This window comes from Erythrolamprus reginae, chromosome 2 (genome assembly GCF_031021105.1).
Source record: "Erythrolamprus reginae isolate rEryReg1 chromosome 2, rEryReg1.hap1, whole genome shotgun sequence".
Taxonomy (NCBI): domain Eukaryota; kingdom Metazoa; phylum Chordata; class Lepidosauria; order Squamata; family Dipsadidae; genus Erythrolamprus; species Erythrolamprus reginae.
In genome coordinates, this window is record NC_091951.1 from 98,424,317 (window position 1) to 98,447,098 (window position 22,782).

Here is a 22,782-nt window from a genome sequence, read left to right on the forward strand (position 1 = left end):
CAAAGTCATGCAGCTTGTTCTCCACAACAACATTGTTTTTTTCACATAATTACTTATTCTTGGCACAAGTATTTATAGCAATATCAGACTCATCTTTGATTTATTATATATCCCAATTTTCAGCCATGGGGACAGCAACAAAACCAAACATATAACTCTATTCAAAGCATAAAATGAGTGAAACAAATACAAACCTATCAGTAAAAAACTAAAACTATGTGCTCTGGCATAAAAAAATAATTCAATACAATTGGTCTACCATGCCAATAAAAGTCTAGAAAGGAGATCAGTCTTTGAGGAAGAGAATATGTTTTGACTTAAGAAGCCTGAAAACATAAGAAACATTTGAAACAAAATGAGGCTTTAAGTAGCACTTATCAATATAACCTAATTGACATCAAAATCAAACACATTTTAAAAAATGTTGACCTTACCTCTGCTAAAGATCTCTTGAAGCTTCTGATCACCAATCAATGCATTGACAGCTTCTCTTAATAAAGGCTGCTGTTGGAGAAGTTGGCTCTGACTTTCTGTTGACATCTGCCAACATGTTTTGAAACATGAAAAAATAGATGAGAAATAAGACAAAAGCATGACTAACACTGCCAAAGTTGTTCACAGATAATGACAGGAGCCCCAGTTTTAGAATTGATTCTAAGTTCTAAAAGTTATTTTGGTATTACAGTATACAGTTCTGCTCCTTCTCTCAAGCACATTGTAAAGTTTAATAGATATTTTTGCCAAACGCAATCTTAGAGAAACAGAACAGGTACTACGATGAATGTATGTACGACCTTTATACTGCTTTAATTAGGGATAGCAATATATGTTAAAGCCTTTCTACAGCACATACCCTAACCGAAAAGTCTTGTACCCACATTTTACTTGCTTGTATGCCACCCATTCCACACACACACCAAAAGCTCATGGTGGGTAATAGTAGCAACAAAAAACAACAATTCAAAATCTCAAGTACCCCACATAAAAAAATCAACAAATGAAAACATAAAATTTAAATATTAGAAACTGACAAATACAATATAGCCTAACTATAGCACACCATCTTCCTGTATCACAGGAACAATCTCCTGAAGTTCAGGAGGGATTAATTCAGGGGACAGCAACCCTGTGGCTCTGGCTCCATGAGGCTCTTTCATCCCTCTACTACAGCTGGCTCCCTATCACTGGTCGGCACCACAATTTTGAGAGGAGCTTCTGGTTGGGGGAAAGCAGGCCATGCTAGGAGGAGACTCTATGGCAAAGGGCAGGTTTTCAGGTCAGTTCCACAATTGATAGGGCTTTTGGTTAGGACTGGAAGAGGAAAAAGGACGCCACACTAGGAGGAGACTCTATAGTGGGGAAAACGGACTTCCGGTTGGCTCCAGAATTGAATGGGGGACTTCTGGTAAGGACCTTTGTAGCTCTTTGAGTATTTAAGGTTGTCAGTCCCTGGATTAAGCTTATTGGGTCTCTATTGTCTGTTTCTGAAGGTTTTATCGGTTGATGGTCTGATAGGCATGGGATTTAGAGTGACTTTATTTGATTTGTTGAATGGACAAATCAATATGAGGAGAAAGTGCTTCCACAACTAGTCAAGTCCAGAGCCATGTATAGTTTTAAAGGTGACGACCAGCACCCTGAACTACATCTAGAAGCCAAATGACACTGGTTGCATGTCCCAAAGCAGTGGAGACAACAAAAATATCGGATTATATCCTTTACTGCGATGCCACCAAATTCTGTAACAACTATACAGCTTCCAAATACTTTGCAAGAATAGCCTTATACAGAATGAGTTACAATAGTCAAAACAGGTAGACTGCAAGTAATTGCAATGAGGGACTCTTTGATATATAAGATGTAGCAGAGCAAAAGTTCCCCTGGCTATCAACTGCCACTTGTTTAAACAGGAACCGTAAATCTAGGAGAACCCTCAAATTGTGAATATCTGAGTAGAGGTATTCAACCCTGTTCAGATTCAACAATGGATGGTGCTTGGTAGTCTGAAGTCATTCCATCTTGCGGGGATTCAGTTGGAGTCTCTTCTTCCCTATCCAGACTATGACGACTCAAGTTACTGTTTCCACTACATAAGCTATTTGGTTCAGAAATGAGTGGTATACTTGGGCATCATCACCATGCAGATGATACCGAATCCAGTCTAGTACAACTCACTGTCACCAACTTGCCGCAGCCAGTTTGTTATGGCCAACTCACTGCAGGACAACATATTACACTAATATCAAAGAACTGGTGGAACAGAATCATTAAAAGATGCAAAAGGATGGATAAAAGGAAATATGAATGATCAAAATTTACTTTTCAAATTATTTTAAATAATTTAATTTAACTGTTGAATTGTCCTGTGGCAAGTTGACTGGGGTGAATTGTCCCATTCTGTGATGGATGACCTGTCCATTCAGGTTAAATCAGAGGCATCAAACTCGATTTCATTGAGGGCTGAATCAGGGTTGTTTTACCTGGGGGGGCGGGGCGGAGGGGGCCCATTGCCAGCTCAATGTCACTCCTATTGGGGACGCTCGTGGTGGCCTGAGCACTCTGCCAGCAAAAATAAGCTCCCAAGCTCGATTCCTGGCTGCCACAGCCTCCTACTACCCTCTGCCAGTGAAAACAGAGTTCGGGAAGGCAATGTCTAGTCTACCTGAGCTCCATTTTTACTAGCAGAGGGTTGCAGGAGGCTGTAGCAGCCAAAAACGGAGCTTATGAGTCTGTTTTCACTGGCAAAAAGACCACTGGCTAGTCCTTCGCTGTTTCTAGGGTGGCCCCATGGGGCAGATCTAAGAACTCTGCATGTCAGATCTGGCCCTGGGCCTTGAGTTTGACACCCTTGATATAGATGTTAAAAAGGAGTGGATAGAAAACAAAAGCCTGAGGAACTCCATAAAGTAGAACTCTTTTCTTTCACCACCAGTGAATGGAAATGTCCTTTGAAAAAGAGCTGAATGACGGCAAGGCAGCACCCTATACTCTAAACTTTCTAAAAATGGTCCAGAAGGATATCTTGGTCAAGGGAATCACAAGTCACCATGAAATGAAAGACACTTCGCCTGATACAGGTACAGTGGTACCTCAAGATACGAACCCCTCGTCTTACGAACAACTCGTGATACGAACCCGGGGTTCAGAAAATTTTTGCCTCTTCTTACGAACTTTTTTCGAGTTACGAACCGGCGTTCGGAGACTGCTGGGAAGCCGCGCGGCTGTTTTAAAAGGTGACAGCCGGGCGGCGGGGCTTCCCAGAAGCCTCCCGAACGCCTGTTCGTAACTCGAACAAAGTTTGTAAGAAGAGGCAAAATTTTGCTGAACCCCGGGTTCGGTTCGGAAGGTTGCTGGGAAGCCCCCCAGGCCAGCTGCGACCTTTTAAAACAGCCGCGCCGCTTCCCAGCTGTCTCCCGAAGCCGAACGCGGAAGTTCAGCTTTGGCGTTCGGCTTCGGGAGACAGCTGGGAAGCGGCGCGGCTGTTTTAAAAGGTCGCAGCCGGCCTGGGGGGCTTCCCAGCATCCCCCCCGAACCCGGGTTCGGGGGGGGTTGCTGGGAAGCCCCCCAGGCCGTCTGTCACCTTTTAAAACAGCCACGTGGCTTCCCAGCAGTCGCCGAAAGCCGTTTTTTTGCGGGGGGTTTTTTGGTTGCACAGATTAATTGAGTTTACATTGTTTCCTATGGGAAACAATGTTTCGTCTTACGAACCTTTCGTCTTACGAACCTCCTCCTTGCACCAATTAAGTTCGTATCATGAGGTATTACTGTACCTTGAAAGGCCATCAAGCATGACAAATGCATTTTCCGTGCTGTATACCAACAGAAAACCTGACTGCAAAGAATCCAAATAATCTGACTCCTCTAGGACTCTCTACAATTGCAGGGCCACCACTTTCTCCACAATATTTTCTACCAAAAAAAAGGTTGGAGGCAGTTCTAAAGTTAACCAATTGAGAAATATTCCACGGCCACTTTCAAGGGTATTGGAAATATTCCCTCACTGAAATGAAGCCTTGATGTTTCCTCAGATCCAACCTCTGCCATCTCATGAAAGATCTTGGCAAAGATCTAACTAGCATTAGTGGAGCTGATATTGCAAACGGCCCTATCTCAGCCCTCACAGATTCAAAATCATCCCAAATCATTTCACAAGACAAGACCACAGTCTTTTCTATTGGCACAGTCCAGGACTCCGGCTCCTATTGGATTTCAGTGGTTTTGTCTGCCAATATGTGAAAATTCTTCACAGTGGCCCTTCAGATACTCTTGGCAGATTTCCTTTCTAAAAAGAAAATGTGTTGTTTTTAAAAGGGCTACTGGACAGCATTCAGCATAAGCAATGGTGTAGACCCCCCCCCTCCATTTTGCCACTCCAATTACCATTTGCTAATATAAGATTACATTAGTATCTTGTCAAATTCAAGATTCTATGTCCGTGATGGTAAACCTATAGCACCCAGATCCCTCTCTGTGGACTTGCCAGCCATTGTCTCAGCCCACCTCCATCACATGTGTGCGCGTCTCCTGTCAGTCAGCTGCTTTTTGGGTCTCTGCCACGCATGCAGGGGAGCTTGCATTGCATTTTGGGGCTTGCGCGCATGCAAACCCCCTCCCCCCCTCCCGGAACCTATTTTGGGCCTGGAAGACCTCCTGCACCAACCTGAAAATCAAAATGGGAAGCGGGGGTGCTTCACAAGGCCCCCTGCACCCCATTTTGGGTCTGGAAAATTTCCTACATTACCTAGAAGCCAAAAATGGGTGTGTGCGGGCACATGGACGGGGGGGAGGGGGGGCTCGCACTGCATTTTGGGTTCTTGGGCATTCGCGTGCTTTGAGCAAAAAGATTAATCATCACTGCCTTAGGAGTCCCTTCTTCTCCATGCACTCTTTTAACAGCCCCTTCCCCACTGTGGGGGGGGGTTGCTCCTTAAATTCTACTGAAATCAGAGTGCGATCAATTCTTGGCAAAGGATGCCCCCCTTTAGATGTTGCCTCTACTTCAAAACAAAAACTAGATGCTGTTTGGAGCATCGGTTCACAATTGAAATGGCAACCAGAAACCTGTGAGCTGCTCCATACCATCCAAAAGATAAGGCCAAAATTTCTAGCCAGGGTAACTCTATCAACACCTTAGCAACCAGGTTGAGTATTCCTGGAACAGGTGCTAGTGTGTAACAAGTGAAACAAAACATAATCTGCAAACCCATCTGTCCCCTTGGGCCCAACTGTACAAACAAGGTCTCACATCTAGATATCTACACAATAGTGACTCTTGATGCAAGCAGCGCTTCATGGATGAGAAGAACCGTTGCACTTACCTGAACGGTCTTCTCGCTGCACTGCAAGGAGAGTCCAACATGGGTTAATCTTCAGCCTTGCTGGAAGGGACTGAGTTAAAAATTAACATATTTTACTGGTCCAACCCCCATGCTGCCCTTCCCGGGTCAGTCTTATAATAAAACGAAGTCATAGTGATAGTAAACCAAAGAACTTTATTAAGCTAACTAAACTGGAATTAAACTCCAACTATGACCAATCTGTGACCCTGGGCCAACATAGCCGGGCGGGTTTGGACTCTCCTTGCAGTGCAGCGAGAAGACCGTTCAGGTAAGTGCAACGGTTCTTCTCCACTTGCACTGCTTCGGAGAGTCCAACATGGGATATACCCAAGCTGTACTATTAGGGGGGGGAAGGCTGGACCAGGGGCGCAGTATCGGTGCAAACTCTCTGCAGTACTCTGCGTCCAAAGGCCGCTTCAGCCGAAGCGAAAGTGTCCAATCTGTAATGTCGAATGAATGTATTAGGTGCGGCCCAGGTTGCCGCACGGCAAATATCATCGATTGGGGCCTGTGTTGTCCAGGCCGCTGATGTGGCCGCACTCCTCGTTGAATGTGCTGTGATGCCTTGTGGTATAGGTGTAGACCCTGATTTGTAAGCGATGATGATACAGGAGCGGATCCAGCAACTAATTGTCTTGGGTGACACTTTATTCCCCATAGATGCTGGAAAGTATGAGACGAATAGGGCTTCCGTTTTTCTAAAGGTGTTAGTCCGCCTTATATAAATTTTGATGGCCCGTCTAACATCTAGCTTGTGCCATCTTAGTTCCAGTGGGTGAGACCCCTGGGAACAAAAGTCTGGTAACACAATGTCTTGAGATCTATGGAAGACCGTGTTCACTTTTGGTAAGAAGGAAGGGTCTGGCCGGAGGACCACCTTGTTGGTGTGGAATGTGCATAAGTCCGGTCTTACTGATAAAGCTGAAAGCTCTGAGACCCTCCTTGCTGATGTGATTGCGGTAAGGAATGCAGTCTTCAGTGATAACAGCCGTAGCGGAATCTCCCTTAAGGGTTCAAAGGGAGGTACCGTGAGGGCTTGCAAAACTAGGGGCAGGTCCCATGTGGGAAAACGGTGTATAGTAGGAGGTCTGATATTCGCTGCCCCTCTAATAAATTCCCGAATCCACGGATGCTGGGAAATCGGAGTAGAAAAGTCCATCTTAAGAATAGTGGCAATTGCCGCCGTCTGTCTGCGAAGTGTATTCGGAGCTAGCCCCTTGTCCAAACCTTCTTGCAGGAACTCCAGGATCTGGATTACTGATGGTGACTGAGGGTCCTGATTGCGACCTCTGCAAAAGGAGCAATAAGCTCTCCAGGTTGCCTGATAAATTCGCGTCGTGGAGGGACGGCGCGCTGCTTGTATGGTGGATATCACCTTGTCCGGGACCCGTTCCTTCCTTAATCTCTCCCCTTCAAGTGCCACACGGCAAGACTCCACCACTGGGGGTCCGGATGGCAAATCGACCCCTGCGTCAGTACCACCTTGTGGTGTGGTATGCGCCACGGGGGAGAAACTGAAAGGTCCATGAGGTCCGCGAACCAAGGGCGTCTGGGCCAATGAGGGGCCACCAGAAGCAACTCTGCTTGTTCTTGTAGCAGTTTGTGTACAACTCTTGGTATGAGGCAGACAGGGGGAAATGCATACAGCAGTCCTTCCGGCCACGGGGAGGTCAACGCATTGATCTGTTCCGCTCCTGGTGATGGGAACCTTGAGAAGAACCTTGGTAGGTGACTGTTGTGGCATGTAGCAAATAGGTCCACCTCCGGGGTCCCGTATTTGTGCACGATGTCCAGGAATAGCTCTGCGCTCAGACTCCACTCTGTCGGATCTATGGTGGTCCGACTGAGCCAATCCGCCTGTATGTTTGAGATGCCGGATATGTGTTCCGCTCGTATTGATGCGAGATGCCGTTCTGCCCACCTGAATAGAGACTGGGATTCTCTCATCAGAAGACCTGATCTCGTGCCGCCTTGATGATTGATGTGTGCCCTTGTCGCTACATTGTCTGTGAGTATCAGTACACTCCGGTCTTTCACCAGTCCTGAGAAGTGTCTGAGTGCCAGGTGAACCGCTCTGAGTTCCAAGTAATTGATATTGGGACATGCTAGTTCCTCCGGACTCCATAGACCCTGTGCCACTCCTACATTGGAGTGAGCCCCCCAACCTGAGAGGCTCGCGTCCGTTGTTATGGTTACCTCTTGTTGTGACAGGAACGGTGACCCTTGATGTATGGCTGATGACTTCCACCATGGGAGTGATCGGCGTACCTCTGGTGGGATCTTGACCGATCTGGAAGAGTGGCTGGTTCTGCTCCGTTGAAACGGAATGAGGAACCACTGTAGAGGTCTGGCATGAAGCCTGGCCCAGGGTACAATGTCTATGCAGGAGATGAGGACTCCCAACAGTTGGGACAGGAAAGCCAGCGTTGTCGTAGTACTGTGTTGCAATTCTGAGATCAACGCTCTGACCTTCACCTGACGGTCCAATGACAGGAAGACCCTGCCTGCCATGGTGTCTATATTGGTGCCCAGGTGGGGTAAGTACCTGGTTGGTATGAGGTGACTCTTTTGGTAATTGATAGAGAACCCCATACTTTCCAAGGTGTCCATAGTCTCTGTCAGATCCTGATGTGCACGACTGGGGCTGTTGGACAATATGATGATATCGTCCAAATACGCCATCAGGCGTAGAGGACGTGTCCTGAGCTGTGCGGTGAGTATGTCCAATAATTTTGTAAATGTCCTGGGTGCTGATGATAGGCCAAATGGCATGGCCCTGTACTGAAAATGATGGTTTTCGAAACAAAACCGGAGGAATTTCCTGTAATCTGGATGCACTGGGACATGTAGGTATGCTTCTTTGAGGTCTATTGACGTCAACCAATCCTGGTGACGTATAGCTGCTAGTATGGTCCTTAGCGAGTGCATTTTGAACCTGCGGTATTTTATGTACAGGTTCAACTGCCTCAAGTTGAGAATGAGGCGGCAACCTCCCGAGGACTTGGGTACTATGAACACGATGGAATAATACCCTTGTCCCTGCTGGTGCGGTGGGACCGTCTCGATGGCACCGATTTGAAATAGATGATGAATCTCTTGGTAAAGGAGGTTGCGCTTGTGACTGTTGGAGAGCACTGGGCACTCCAGAAATCTGTTTGGAGGTTTTTGGGTAAACTCCAGGGTGAGTCCCTGAGCTATAGTATTTAGAGCCCAAGTGTCTGTGGATATAGACGCCCAGGAGGCGGTGAAATGCTGCAGCCGTCCTCCTATGGGGAGTGTCTTGGTAAAGTCATTTGTTCCTTCTAAAACCTCCCCTGTTGGAACCTCTATAGGGCTTCCTAGTTTGTTGGAACTGTCTGTTCCTGTCCCCGAAGGTACTCCTGTCTCCTCTGTAGGATTGTTGAGAGAAAGACCCCTGGGCATATGATCTTCCAGCCTGGGGTACAGTGGAGGAAGATTCAGCCCGAAAGGGCTGGCGTCTAAAATACGGAGCAGTGCGTCTTTCCTGCCTTCTGTAGGTTCTAGGCATGATTTTTTTCTTGTCCTTGTCCTCCACGAGGACCTTGTCAAGAGATTCTCCGAACAATTTTGATCCATCAAATGGGGCCGAGGCTAAACGTCCTTTGGACTTGGCGTCAGCCTGCCATGTCCGGAGCCAAAGTAAGCGACGGGATGATTGATTTGCTGCGAGGGCTCGTGAGGAAAAACGAGAAGCTGACAAAGTGGCGTCCGCCGAAAATTCTGCAGCAGCTAGCAACTTGTTAAGATCTTGTCTTAGGCGGCCCTCCTCAGGTCCTAACTTCGAAAGCATTTCCTGGAGCCAAAGGACTGAGGCCCTATTAAAGAATGACGCAGCTGAAGCTGCTTTAAGAGCCCATGCCGACATCTGATGAGCCTTTTTATTGATTGCTTCCGCCCTCCGGTCCTCCGGCTTTAGGCCATCCGCCACGTCGGAGGGAACTAATGCATTGGAAACTAGGGCTGCAATTGGAGCATCCACCGATGGAAATTCCAGCAAATTTTCCAGTTCTGGCTCAAATGCGTAAAATTTACGCTCAGAAGCTGTTGGGCCTAGAGCAGCTGCTGGATATTGCCAGGGCCTCTTAACATTGTCCAAGAAAAGCTTAGGAACCGGAATAAGGTCAGCATCCCTTTGGAGCTCCGTGAGCACCCTTGAGGCCGGTTGAGGGACCGATGCTGTATCTGTGGGCTTCTCCGGGGTGCCCAGAGCAACAGCCATCTTTGCTTTGTTCAGCAGTACACGAAATATAGAGGGCCTAAAGAGACCTGTATATGTAGGTGGTTCTGGAGGTGCTCCCTCATCCTCAGAAAGGCCATCATCTGGCTCTGAGCCTTGTCCTCTAAACACAGGATCTTCTAGAAAGGAATCATGAGTAGGAGACGGAGGAGCTGGGGCTGCCCAGATATTCCTCTGTAGAGAAGGAGGAGGAGGAGGATGAGGAGAGGCAGGGGGTGCACTTGCTTGTTGTACACCAGTCACTATGCCATGCGAATATGCTGAAGCTATCATATCTTGCAAGGCAGGTGGTAAGCGTTGCCAGGTATCTGGTGAGGATCTGAGTCCTGCAGCTGTTGGGGTAAACGTGGCTGTAGGCTGTGGTGCCATGTGCCATGCGGGAGAAGCGGAAGATGGCCTGGCAACCTCAGGTCTTATTGATTCCGCCACCTGGGATGGGCCCCCAAACCTATCCGGTGACCAGTCTTTGTCTGTGGCCAACCCAATTCCCTCAGGAAGTCTTGGGGGGGGGGTCCCGGTTATAATGTCCCCAGTCTGACCTGGCATCGATGACAAAGCTGCATTGCTCTGCTTCTGAGCCTCTAACTGCTCTTCCAACGCCTTAATTCGACGTTCTGCCTCTCTTAAGCCAGATGAGGACTGAGAGGTCTTCGATTTTGCTTTAGAGGAGTGTGCTTTCTCCTTTGCCTTTACAGATGGGGGCTCTGTTGACCCCTGCTGAGGAAGATCCGCCATCGGGAATGAATTAGAGCCTCCGATAATGCAAAGTGCAGAGAAAAACTTTTTTGCTGCGTAACAAGTTGTAACTGAGCAAAAAGATGGCCACCGCCAGTAGAGGGCAGTCTTTTCCTGTTAAGGAAAGGATATCCGCTTCCTGCCTCTCTAGGAATGAGTCAGGCTCTCCGTTAGCCCTCCGACTCTGGTGGGCGGAAGTCGACCTCTATGGGTCAGTCCCAATATGGCGGCCTCCTGTATAGCGCGCCTTCAATGGCCGCGCCCTTAAAACAGCCGTTTCAACCGGCAACAGGAATCAGCCGAATGCTCCGTTTCTGGCGGCGTTTTTGGCGGGGATTTTGAACGCTCCGCTTTTGCCTTGGCCAGTATTGTGAGGAAATCGCATCCATCGAGGTATGGCCGCGCAGGCCGGGGACCTCCGTTGCTGGCGAGCTGTGGCGGGAAATTCGAATCTCCTCCATCCATGTCTTAAGAATCGCTCTAAAAGACGGTATGGCCGCGCAGGCCAGGGACCTCTTTTCGCTGGCGATACCCGGTCACGGGAGCTGTACCCACGCAGGGAAGAGGCTCCGACCTGGGGAGACCTTTTAAGGGCAATGCTCCACAGAGCAGGGGCCCAATCCCGCCGAGGTGAGCTGCTCCATGAATCTGAAAAACAGAAAGAGAAAAGGAAATTATTAGTAAAAAGACATATTCTTTAATAAAACAAATAAAAATACTCAAAACATCAATAAAAACCACTCCTAGACTCCAAGAATCCTAGGAGGGAAAACTCATGTGTCCCTTCACTATGACTGAGTTTTTTAGACTGACCCGGGAAGGGCAGCATGGGGGTTGGACCAGTAAAATATGTTAATTTTTAACTCAGTCCCTTCCAGCAAGGCTGAAGATTAACCCATGTTGGACTCTCCGAAGCAGTGCAAGTGGAGAACAGCTACCTTCTTCTACTACCACAGGTATTCCTTGCCTTACGATCAGACACTTAATGACTTCACAACTGCAACGATTTGCAACCAAAATTCTGGATTCAATTTTGGTTATAATTTGAGGCTTACCAATACTCAGAGTCCAGGTCAAATATTAAAACCCAGGAGATTTCCAAGGCAGGAACACCCCTTATTTCTCCAGAGATTTCATTATATAAGTCTGCCCATAAGATCGTGGATGAAAGGGTTTATAAAAAAACCAACAGACCCATAATTTAATTGTAATAACAAAACCAACAGTATTCAAGAATCTAGAGTCCTGATTCCTGGTTTTAAAAGTGAATGCTGGAAGGAGTGATAGATCTAATGTATTGAATCTACACAAATCTATCTTCCCAGAGTGTGACCAGCTGACATTCTCTTTCCAGCCAATACAAAAAAGACTAAGTAGCCAGGAAATACTCCTTCAAAATATCCTCATAAGTGGTCCAGATGACACAAAAAGTTTCTGCAACAAAATCTGGTGAACTCGTAATTTAAATCCAACCCTAGGCCAGGAGTTATAAATATAGATCTGCTATAACCTCCACCTTTATTGAAATTTCAATCTGCTCCCACTATTGGTAGGTTCAAGTTTCTGAAAAACTGTTGGAGAAAAGCGAAAATAATGACCATAAGACTGAGGTTATCCAAGCTCTGATACTATGGGCTCAGCAACATTCTAGGAAATGTCCTCTAGGCAAGAACTATCACTCAAGTTGTGGTGCTATGCTTTTTTCCAGTAAGCAGACTGCACAGGCCTTTACAGGCCGTCCAATTCATTCCATGTATCATGTTGTAAGAATACTGCCAATATTAGCTTGGAAGTTGTCTGGGGTTCCAACTCACTAAATATCTTCAAAACTCTTTGATATTAACCACACTCTACATCCTCTAACACGTTCTAAGAGTCACTTTAACTCTTGCACTGTTTCAAAGCATTCTGATTGAAGTGCCACATATTTTCATTAAGGCCAATTCTTAGCCAACTGCAATAGGCACTGATGTGCTTTGTATTTTTTTTTTTAAAGGCTCAATAGTAATATTCTACAGATACTTTTTGAGCCATCTAAAATTAGAGTTTTAAATAACTTTTCCTTCACAGGTCTCCATTTCACTGCAAAGGTTGCTTATCATGCAGCATGACAGATCCTAGCAGTACTTTGCCTAATTATGGCATTCCCTTTATTCCCAAATAAGATAGCGTGATCGAAGAAAATCAATGACAAAGCATACCGGTAATTAAAAATCAAACTCATATTGCCTTCATATTAAAATCATGACAAATAAAAGGTGTACAATTCTGGATTAATTTACCTGAAAAAGATGTAATCCATTAGCGTCAGACAGGAATCTCAAGTCTCGGTCCACAAGAGATTCTACTGGAACCACAGATCCTAAACCCAGCTTATCTACCAAAGGAGTGAATGTCTGAGAATAAAACAGAACAAAAGTAGAAATACACAAGAAGAAGACAGCGCAGATGTTAGTACAGGGTACATGGTTGTTAGGGATTGCCATTGTAAACTGCATATTGTACACTTGTACCAAACTTGAACTTAAAGAGTTAATGTGCACTCAAAGAGTTAACTTGTACCTGAAGAGTTAATATTCAAGGCTGTTTCGTCACTTCCTCATTAAAGCTATAAAAGCTCATTATTCTGCTCAGTCACTTCCTTTACTTTTGCCTGAGATGGGGGAGTCGTGTTTAAGCTTTGTGCTTGTATAAGCTTTGTGCTTATTATCTATATGGTATTTTGCTTTGTGCTAATCTTGTAATTGCTCAGTGCTGCTTATTCTGTATTTGCTTCGTGCTTATTCTGGATTGTTTATATTTTGTTTATATGTAAATAATACTTATTTAACTAAGTCTGTGTCTTGGCTTTATCACACACCCATGCTCTGTTAAAATTCTCTGCTCGGTGTTGTCGAAGGTTTCATAGCCTAACCGACAACCTACACAAATACACTATACTCTTCTATTTTCAAATGAATTATTTTTAACAAGGTCAAAATAATCAAAATTTTCATCTGCTAAAATGAATTATACAATTTTCTTTAAAAATTGGGATGGGATTTCCATCATTACATTGGTGCGTTTGTAAAGTGAGATATCATGAGACCAGACTGACGTATTTTGGGAATCTTGGTTCTCCTCGTTATAGTCATTAAGTGAGAACTGCAGGCCATTCAGTGAGTATCCATGCCCATCTAACCCATTCTGAGTTTGGTGCTTCCCAGCCCAGAAGTTGCAGGCTCTATCTCCAACTCACACCCACCTCTATCTCCCCCGTTCCTCATTATCTGCCTTGTTTGCGTTGTGGGACAGGAAGTAGGATAGCAAGGAATCCCAGAACTGCAGGGCTCTGTAGCTTCTTGCAATGCAAACCCACACAATTCTGGGGCTACTTGCCACCTCCCAAGGCAGTATGAAAGATGGAAAAAAGGGCAGAGATTGGAGGGAGAGAAAGGCAGATGGAGGAGTTGAAGGGACCCGCAGTTTTAAGCACAGAAGACTGTCAAGTGCTCAAAGTTTGATCATAAGGATAACTGCAATGGCTGTAATTTCAGGCTCAGATCATAAGTCATTTTTTTCAGCATCACTGTAATTTTGAACAATCACTAAATGAATGCTTGTAAATCAAGGACTACCTGTAAGGGTAAAAAATTTCCATTGTAGTTACTACAGCCTAAATCCATATTAGTATTAATCTAAAAGACAAGATTTTTAGTCTCATACAGTAAAACCTGACATTACATATAAGATGTGTCAAATTAAGTATACCAAAGGGTGAAAGTACTCACCAATGCAGGCCAATGTTCCACTAACACCCTGGTTCCTTGCAGCAAAACTGGTTCACTTCTAGGAATCCAAACAAGGGAACCTTCCAGCATCAAAACTATAACTTCTTCTGCATGAACCTTTACCCAAGCATGTTGCTTCCAACTGCACCGATCAAATTCCACAAATATCTGCAATAGATTCCAGAATGTTCTCATTCAGATATAAATGCAAACAGTTATTCTATGCCAACTCGTCATACAGGATATGTACAGTGTTCCCTCGATTTTCGCGGGTTCGAACTTCGTGAAAAGTCTATACCACGGTTTTTCAAAAATATTAATTAAAAAATACTTTGCGGTTTTTCCCCGTATACCATGGTTTTTCCCGCCCCGATGATGTTATATGTCATCACCAAACTTTCGTCCACCTTTAATAAATATTTTTTTAATAAACTTTAATAAAGAAACATGGTGAGTAATAATCTAAATGGTTGCTAAGGGAATGGGAAATTACAATTTAGGGGTTTAAAGTGTTAAGGCAAGGTTCGACAAACCCAGGCGCCTGGTCGCCAGTGGCGCCTAGAAAATGTTGTCTGGCGCCTAGAAGGGCGCTGCGGTGCCTCTGACCTCTCCGCTCCTGCCCGATGCCGCGGTTTCTGGCGCTCTCCTGCTGGGTCCCAAAGAAGGCAGGCAGGAAGGAGACCTCCATTCTTCGCGCCTTTTTCCCGCCTTCCTTCTTTGGGGCCCAGCAGGAGAGCGCCAGAAACCGCGGCATCGAGCAGGAACCGGGAGGTCGGAGGCACCGGCACGGCAGCGCCCGCCCAGCTGAAGGTTCCCTGTCGTCATCGGCAAGTGTCCTTTGGTTGCCCGGCGGGAGGGCACTGGCGGTGGGAGCGGGGGGGGGGGGGCGCGGCTGCAGCGGCACAGGCAGTCGCGGGGAGATGGCGGGGGGAGGGGGGGCGGCTAAAGCGGCCCCGGGCACCGTTCCCTGTACGCTTTTCCAGGGGCGCGCAGGGAGCCGCGGCCACCCGCCCGCCTACCGGATTTCCCTCCGCGCGGCTGGGGAGGTGGATTCGCCGCCCCCGCCAGCCCGATCTCCCTCCAGTGGCTGGTGACGTAGTTCTACCGCCCTCGCCAGCCTGATCTCCCTCCGTGGGGGGGTGGGGGGCGACGAACCGACGACCGGGGGCTGTCCGTCCGTGTTGGGTGGTGCAGGGCAGGCACAGGCAGCCCCAGGGGAGAACAAGGGAGGGAGAGAAAGGAAAGAGAGAGTAAGGGAGGGAGAGAAAATTGAATGAAGGAGGGAGAGAAAGAAAGAGTAAGAAGCAGAAAGGATAGAGAAAAAGGAAGAGAAAGGGAGGGGGAGAAAGGAAAGAGGGAGGAAGGGGGGAGAGAAAATTGAATGAAGGAGGGAGAGAAAGAAAGAGTAAGAAGTAGAAAGGATAGAGAAAAAGGAAGAGAAAGGGAGGGAGAGAAAGGAAAGAGAGAGAAAGGGAGAGAAAGGGAGGGAGAGAAAATTGAATGAAGGAGGGAGAGAAAGAAAGAGTAAGAAGTAGAAAGGATAGAGAAAAAGGAAGAGAAAGGGAGGGGGAGAAAGGAAAGAGGGAGGAAGGGGGAGAGAAAGAAGATATGAAGGAGGGAGAAAAAGAAAGAGAGATAGGAAGGAAAGAGGGAGAGAAAGGAATGAGAGAGAAAGGGAGGGAGAGAAAGGGAATGAAAGAGGGAGAAGGGGTGAGAGATAGAAAGGATAGACAGAAAGGGAGATAAAGGAAAGAGAGAAAGGGAGGGAGAGGAAGGAAAGAGATGAGAGAGGAAGGAGGAGACAGAGGGGGTGAAAGCGATGTCAGGTGGAGACTCGGCAAAAAACCAAGTTTGCTTAAAAAAAATTCTGGCTCCTAAATTTTTTGGCTGGCTCCTAGATTCTGAACAACTTTGTCGACCCCTGTGTTAAGGGAAGGCTTGTGATACTGTTCATAGCCAAAAATAGTGTATTTACTTCCGCATCTCTACTTCGCGGAAATTCAACTTTCGCGGGCGGTCTCGGAACGCATCCCCCACGAAAATTGAGGGAACACTGTATTCCTAAGAGTGTCTAGTAATATCATAGAAACATAGAAGACTGACGGCAGAAAAAGACCTCATGGTCCATCTAGTCTGCCCTTATACTATTTCCTGTATTTTATCTTACAATGGATATATGTTTATCCCAGGCATGTTTAAATTCAGTTACTGTGGATTTACCAACCACGTCTGCTGGAAGTTTGTTCCAAGGACCTACTACTCTTTCAGTAAAATAATATTTTCTGATGTTGCCTTTGATCTTTCCCCCAACTAACTTCAGATTGTGTCTCCTTGTTCTTGTGTTCACTTTCCTATTAAAAACACTTCCCTCCTGAACCTTATTTAACCCTTTAACATATTTTAATGTTTCGATCATGTCCCCCCTTTTCCTTCTGTCCTCCAGACTATACAGATTGAGTCCATTAAGTCTTTCCTGATATGTTTTATGCTTAAGACCTTCCACCATTCTTGTAGCCCGTTTTTGGACCCGTTCAATTTCGTCAATATCTTTTTGTAGGTGAGGTCTCCAGAACTGAACACAGTACTCCAAATGTGGTCTCACCAGCGCTCTATATAAGGGGATCACAATCTTCCTCTTCCTGCTTGTTATACCTCTAGCTATGCAGCCAAGCATCCTATTTGCTTTTCCTACCGCCCGACCACACTGCTCACCCATTTTGAGACTGTCAGAAATCACTACCCCTAAATCCTTTTCTTCTGAAGTTTTAGCTAACACAGAACTGCCAATGCAATACTCAGATTGAGGATTCCTTTTCCCCAAGTGCATTATTTTACATTTGGAAACATTAAACTGCAGTTTCCATTGCTTAGCTTTTTAACTAAGACTCTATTGATGTACATAGCAGTACAACCCCCTTCCCTTGAGAGGTGCAAGCACATTGAGCAAGGGCACCACACACTGGTAAAAGAAACAAGCAAACCCTAGGGTTCCCCACCCACCCAAACTCCCACAAAAGTGACAAGCTGCTGTCTCTTTTTCAAAGGTGCACAGAGGCAGTCTATCCTGATAGCAATGTAGTAGTGGATAGTAGAAAAAAACCGCAGGCATTTGCCAAACAAATCCCACTGTGTTCTTCGAAGCCTCTGACTGCTTCTCACCCACTTTAAAATACTTTTTTACTTAATAGGAAGCTCTGAGGAAGGTATGAAAAAGCTGATGAAATTGCTACTGTTCTTTGCTATTGCCAATTCTTCTTACAATCAGCCGAGTGCTACAAGTAGGAATTTGGATTCCTAAAGTTTAAACTCAATGACTTAACCCTGCTGTTCTGTTCGAAAAAACTCCCTAATGTTATGTTCCCGGGTCTATTTGACCCGGACTGCAAATTGATCATTTTAGGTACTTATATTTGGTCTTTTTGAAAGCTTTTTTCACCTGGAAACAGGTTTGAACATTTCTGCACACAATGGAATGAAAATTGAACTGAAAAAATTAATCCTTATTGGTTTATTTTGCACATAAATGGGCCCCCATGCTTATACTCAAATAGGCTTATACTCGAGTAGGGTTATACTCGAGTATAAAACAATAAACCAATAAGAGTCATTTTTTTCAGTTCATTTATATTTTTCTTATGTTCAGGATTGTTCAATTTAGTATATCAAACCTTTTGGGGGAAAATTCCTTAGGGATTTGTAGCCTTAAAAAATATAAATTGACACGAAATTCAAAAAGGATGGGGGGAGGGGCTTTTTGATCAAAATAAAAATATAAGTCTCAATTTTTCCAGTTCAATTTTCATATCATTATGTTCATAAATGTTCAAACTAGTTTTCCAGTGGAAAAAGTTTTCAAAAAGACCAAATTCAAGTACCTAAAAAAAATCATTTTTATCCGGGTCTATATGACCCGAACAGAGTAAACGTGACCTTTTTTTTGCCAAGAAAAAATTTTCCCCCCACAAATATTTTTTTGATGATCAGCATTGTTAAATTGAGTAAATGAATGCCTAAGATTTTAAAGAATATTTCGGATTTGGAGCATAAAAAAATAAAAAGTGAAAATGGTTGCAAGCAGCCAAGGGGGGGGGGGCTTATTTCTGATGTTAAAAAAACAGTAAGAATCATTTTTTTCAGTTCCTTTATATTTTTCTTATATTCAGAAATGTTCAAGCTACCAATCCCACACCAACTCCAGTAAAATAGAATGCATTTTGCAAGCAAAACTATCCATAAATTGAAAAAACTTTCACAAAAACGGGGGGGGGCACATTTATGTGCAAAATAAACCAATAAGGATTAATTTTTTCAGTTCAATTTTCATTCCATTGTGTGCAGAAATGTTCAAACTTGTTTCCAGATGAAAAAAGCTTTCAAAAAGACCAAATATAAGTATCTAAAATGATCAATTTGCAGTCCGGGTCAAATAGACCCGGGAACATAACATTAGGGAGTTTTTTTGCCCAGCAAAAACTAAGCCCCCCACCCCCCCAAAAAAATTCTCATAGAGAGAACCCCTGAAATGATGAAAAGTCATGAAATTTCAAGTTTCAGATATGCAATGTTTTACAGGGGACTCAAACTTGGTTTCGGGTCACATACGACCCGAACAGAACAGCAGGGTTAAATGGATTGTTCTAATTCTGTGATACACAAACCCTTTCTAACAAAACGTTCCAGAAATAGCCTAAAGGTTTCCCTATATTCAAAACTTCCTGCAAGAGAAGATCCTACCTGTCCCTTTACCTTTCATACTCATCAGAGGAGTCAAAGAAAAAGGAAAGCATTTCAATAATAATTGTTGTCTTTCATGAAAAGACAAGGTAAACTGAGTTCTTTGGATTAATGAAACTATTTACAGTATTGTTTCCAGACATTCCACGGTACAGATCAAGGTGATATAATATGCCAAATCCCGGGCCCTCTGATTTAATATGAGACATTAAAGGGAAAAGAGAATAAAGTAAGTTTGTCGTCTGTATTTTAAGACAATGAAAAGATAGAACAAAGAGTTTGGTCTTGATCCCAGGCTCCATTTTCATTGGCAGAGTGCTCAAGCCACCACAGGCGTCCCCGACACAAGTGACATCGAGCTGGCCACGCCCACCCTAGCAACGCCCATGCCAAGGTGCAACACAACCCTGATGAAATAGAGTTTGACACCCCTGATCTAAAACATATAGTGTAAGGACCGCAGCAGCCAATATGCAGGACAACAGGCAGAAAACATGATTGAAAACTCCTTAATTTCACAACGCATGGACATATTTAAACCTTGTACAATATACATTAATTAAGATTAAGTCTTTCCAGGCATTGTGAAATTGAAGATGTTTTCATCAGGTCTTTTGACTGTAAGTTGGTATTCATGGCAAGAAACTAAATACATTGGGGGGAAATGTAAAATGTTACTGCTTTTTCTTCCACCTGAGAGGTAGTTGATTAACTCCATTAACAGATTAGAAGTAAAAACAGAGGTTTTGAGACAGAGAAATCTAATCTTAGACATACTGAATTTAAGGCACTGATAAATAACAGGAAAATACTACAAAAATAGCTGGAGACCTCAGAATGACATGAATTATCTGTCCCAATTGTACCATCCACTTAATATTAAGACTGGTCTTAACCTAATTTTCTACTTTGAATTACGTATTTGTTTCTATGTTTTCATCAAAAATGTCTCTCTATTCTTAAATATCAAATAGATTTGTGAGCTGAACTGAAATTTATTCTTGAGTTACAGAACAATAATTCTATACCTAAATACTTCAATATTCTTTGCATTATATTGCCTATATGAAAATCGTATCACAATTGAATTATATTCACCTAAAAATGTAAAATTGAGACCTAAAATGTCTATTCTCTATAAAAACGTCCTTGGCTTCAATTATGAGCTGATCCCTAGCTGATTTTTTTTAAATTAGGTGCCTCATAAATTTTTGTCACTGGGCAAATACTTCATAAAATAACTTTTCTACAAACAGTACTGCAAGAATAGAGCCAGTTTGCTCTGAGAATTAAAGCATGAACTGGGAATCCAGCATGACCACTGAGCATGCAAAATGAGTAGGTAAGTTGTAGGAAGGTAACAACATTCCATGCCTCCTTGGCTGATGTTAGCCATGACATGACCATGAGAATATCTTCAGACAATGCTAGCTCCCTCAGCTAAGAAACGGAGATGAGCATCATCCCCTAGAGTTGGTCATGACTAGACAGGAAACCTTTACCTTTAGGAATAAGGAAACCTGTTTTTCAGTTGTGCATTCAGCAAAAAATTCAGTTGGGAGATTTTTCTAGTCACTATCGATTAGCCATAGGAGAAGCACAGACAAACCACTACTGAAAATGCTGCCTGAAAAACAAGTAAACTATACATGAAGTCACTAGGATCATGATTGATTCAAAAACACACATCCATAATCCATCTTCCTGTAAGAATATAATGGAACTCAACAATATGAAATAACCTATTCTGAATCAATCAAATATAAATATTTCAAAAGCCTTGAAGAACAGAAAAGACTTAATGTGAAGTTTAAAAAAAAGACAACAACTCTCGGCTGAAATAGTCCCAAAAGTACTTTCTTCAAGAGGCATCTGGGCTTTATGAGGAGGCTTCTTGGATGAGAAGCGAAACGAAACCTTTGGACGAGAAGCGAAAGGCCTTCAAAGATAAACCAGAAAGTCCAGTTGTCTCTTGAAAAAAAAACACCTTTGGGACCTCCATGATTGTGGATGGCAGAGAATCTCCATAGACATTTAAGGTGAAATAGCATTCCAGATGTACAACTAAAAGTATCTTTTTTACTGGAAAAATGAATTATTTAAAATGAAGTTCTATGGATGGTGGTAAAGTTCTTGTTTTTACTGATAAAAACTGGAGCTAACTGGATACAGTATATCCCTTCATTTAAAAGTTAGAATGAAATTACAAATGTATAAAAATATAATTAGCTGGGGAAATCTAAAAAGAATCCATACAATAGTTAGTATTGATGTTCATATCTTACTCAAGAACAGCTTTAGGAGACCTGCTGGAGAACCTACAGCTTCTTTAGGCCAAAGTGTAAAAGCAGCGTGTGTATGTTGGAGAACTAAATTAATTTCCAAAATCACTCCAACAAAAGAATAATTATGGAAGCCACTGAAATAGAGAAACACCCCAACAACATGAATTAACCTCCCGCCTACCAGACATCTGGAAACCAGCCCTAATCAACAAACAAATCCCAGCCATGAAAACTGATACCAGACCCAGAATAACACAGGAAGCCACCACCAATCACCCTCACCAGACCCAAACTCATATCCACCCCACAGACAAAATACAACCACCACCCAGAAGCCAAACCACAGCGGCGCCTCCAACTGCTGCACCCCCTCCGACACACACACAAAGCAAACTGACACATGCCATAAACACATAGCTAGACCACAAACTAGGAGTCAAACCAAAACTCGGGATGTTACACTACAGACATACATTACAAAACAGCTGACTAGTCTGCAGGCATCAACCACAACAACTACTCAGGATGTCACCCCTAATCTGCAAACATCAAGTAATCTGCATACATCAACAACATCAATTTACTCAAGGTGTTACCCCACTAACTAATCAGAATTACTGTATTTTTTGAAGTACAGTGATCCCCCGCTCGTTGCGAGGGTTCCGTTCCAGGAGCCCCCGCAACGAGCGGGTTTTCGCGAAGTAGCAATGCGGAAGTAAAAACACCTTCTGTGCATGTGCAGATTGTGTTTTTATTCCCACAGCGCTAGCGAGGAGCCGAAGATTGGGGGCGGCGCGGCTGTTTGCCGCCGGCATGGAGGGCTTCCTAGCAGCCCCCCAAACCCGGGTTGGGGGTCCGGGGGGCGCTGGCTCTCGCCGCTTTCGAGCTGAATCCGGGAGCGAATTCGCTCCTGGATTCAGCTCGAAAGCGGCGAGAACGAACGGCAAGGAACGCCTTTTCCACGCCGTTCATTCTCGCCGATTTCGAGCTGAATCCAGGAGCGAATTCGCTCCCGGATTCAGCTCGAAAGCGGCGAGAACGAACGGCAAGGAACGCCTTTTCCACGCCGTTCATTCTCGCCGATTTCGAGCTGAATCCAGGAGCGAATTCGCTCCCGGATTCAGCTCGAAAGCGGCGAGAACGAACGGCAAGGAACGCCTTTTCCACGCCGTTCATTCTCGCCGATTTCGAGCTGAATCCAGGAGCGAATTCGCTCCCGGATTCAGCTCGAAAGCGGCGAGAACGAACGGCAAGGAACGCCTTTTCCACGCCGTTCATTCTCGCCGATTTCGAGCTGAATCCAGGAGCGAATTCGCTCCCGGATTCAGCTCGAAAGCGGCGAGAACGAACGGCAAGGAACGCCTTTTCCACGCCGTTCATTCTCGCCGATTTCGAGCTGAATCCAGGAGCGAATTTGCTCCCGGATTCAGCTCGAAAGCGGCGAGAATGAACGGCGTGGGCGGGCGAAGGGCGGGCGGCAGCGAGGAGTTTGCGTGGGCGGTGGGGAAACTCCTCGCTGACGCCAGCAAGAGGGGGAAGACCCAGGGAAGCCGCTGCCATCTACGCATGCGTGCCCGGCACGCATGCGTAGATGGTATTTTTGACTTCCGGGTTGAAAAATAGCGAAGTACCCTGTTCGCAATGGTTGGGGACGCAATAAA

The 22,782-nt window shown here is 44.7% G+C and overlaps 1 protein-coding gene across 9 annotated transcripts in view; it reads right to left on the minus strand.

Moving 5' to 3' along the window:
- The window catches only part of KDM3B (lysine demethylase 3B), a 68,104-nt gene that overhangs the window by 40,242 nt on the left and 5,080 nt on the right, over positions 1 to 22,782 (minus strand). For all 9 annotated transcript variants that reach the window (XM_070738886.1, XM_070738882.1, XM_070738885.1 and 6 more), the window contains exons 2-4: positions 14,103 to 14,270; positions 12,615 to 12,728; positions 435 to 540 (exon numbers count right to left, since the gene is read on the minus strand). In XM_070738886.1, coding sequence (XP_070594987.1) covers positions 435 to 540; positions 12,615 to 12,728; positions 14,103 to 14,270 — 388 coding nt within the window. The remainder of the gene's footprint in view (positions 1 to 434; positions 541 to 12,614; positions 12,729 to 14,102; positions 14,271 to 22,782) is intronic.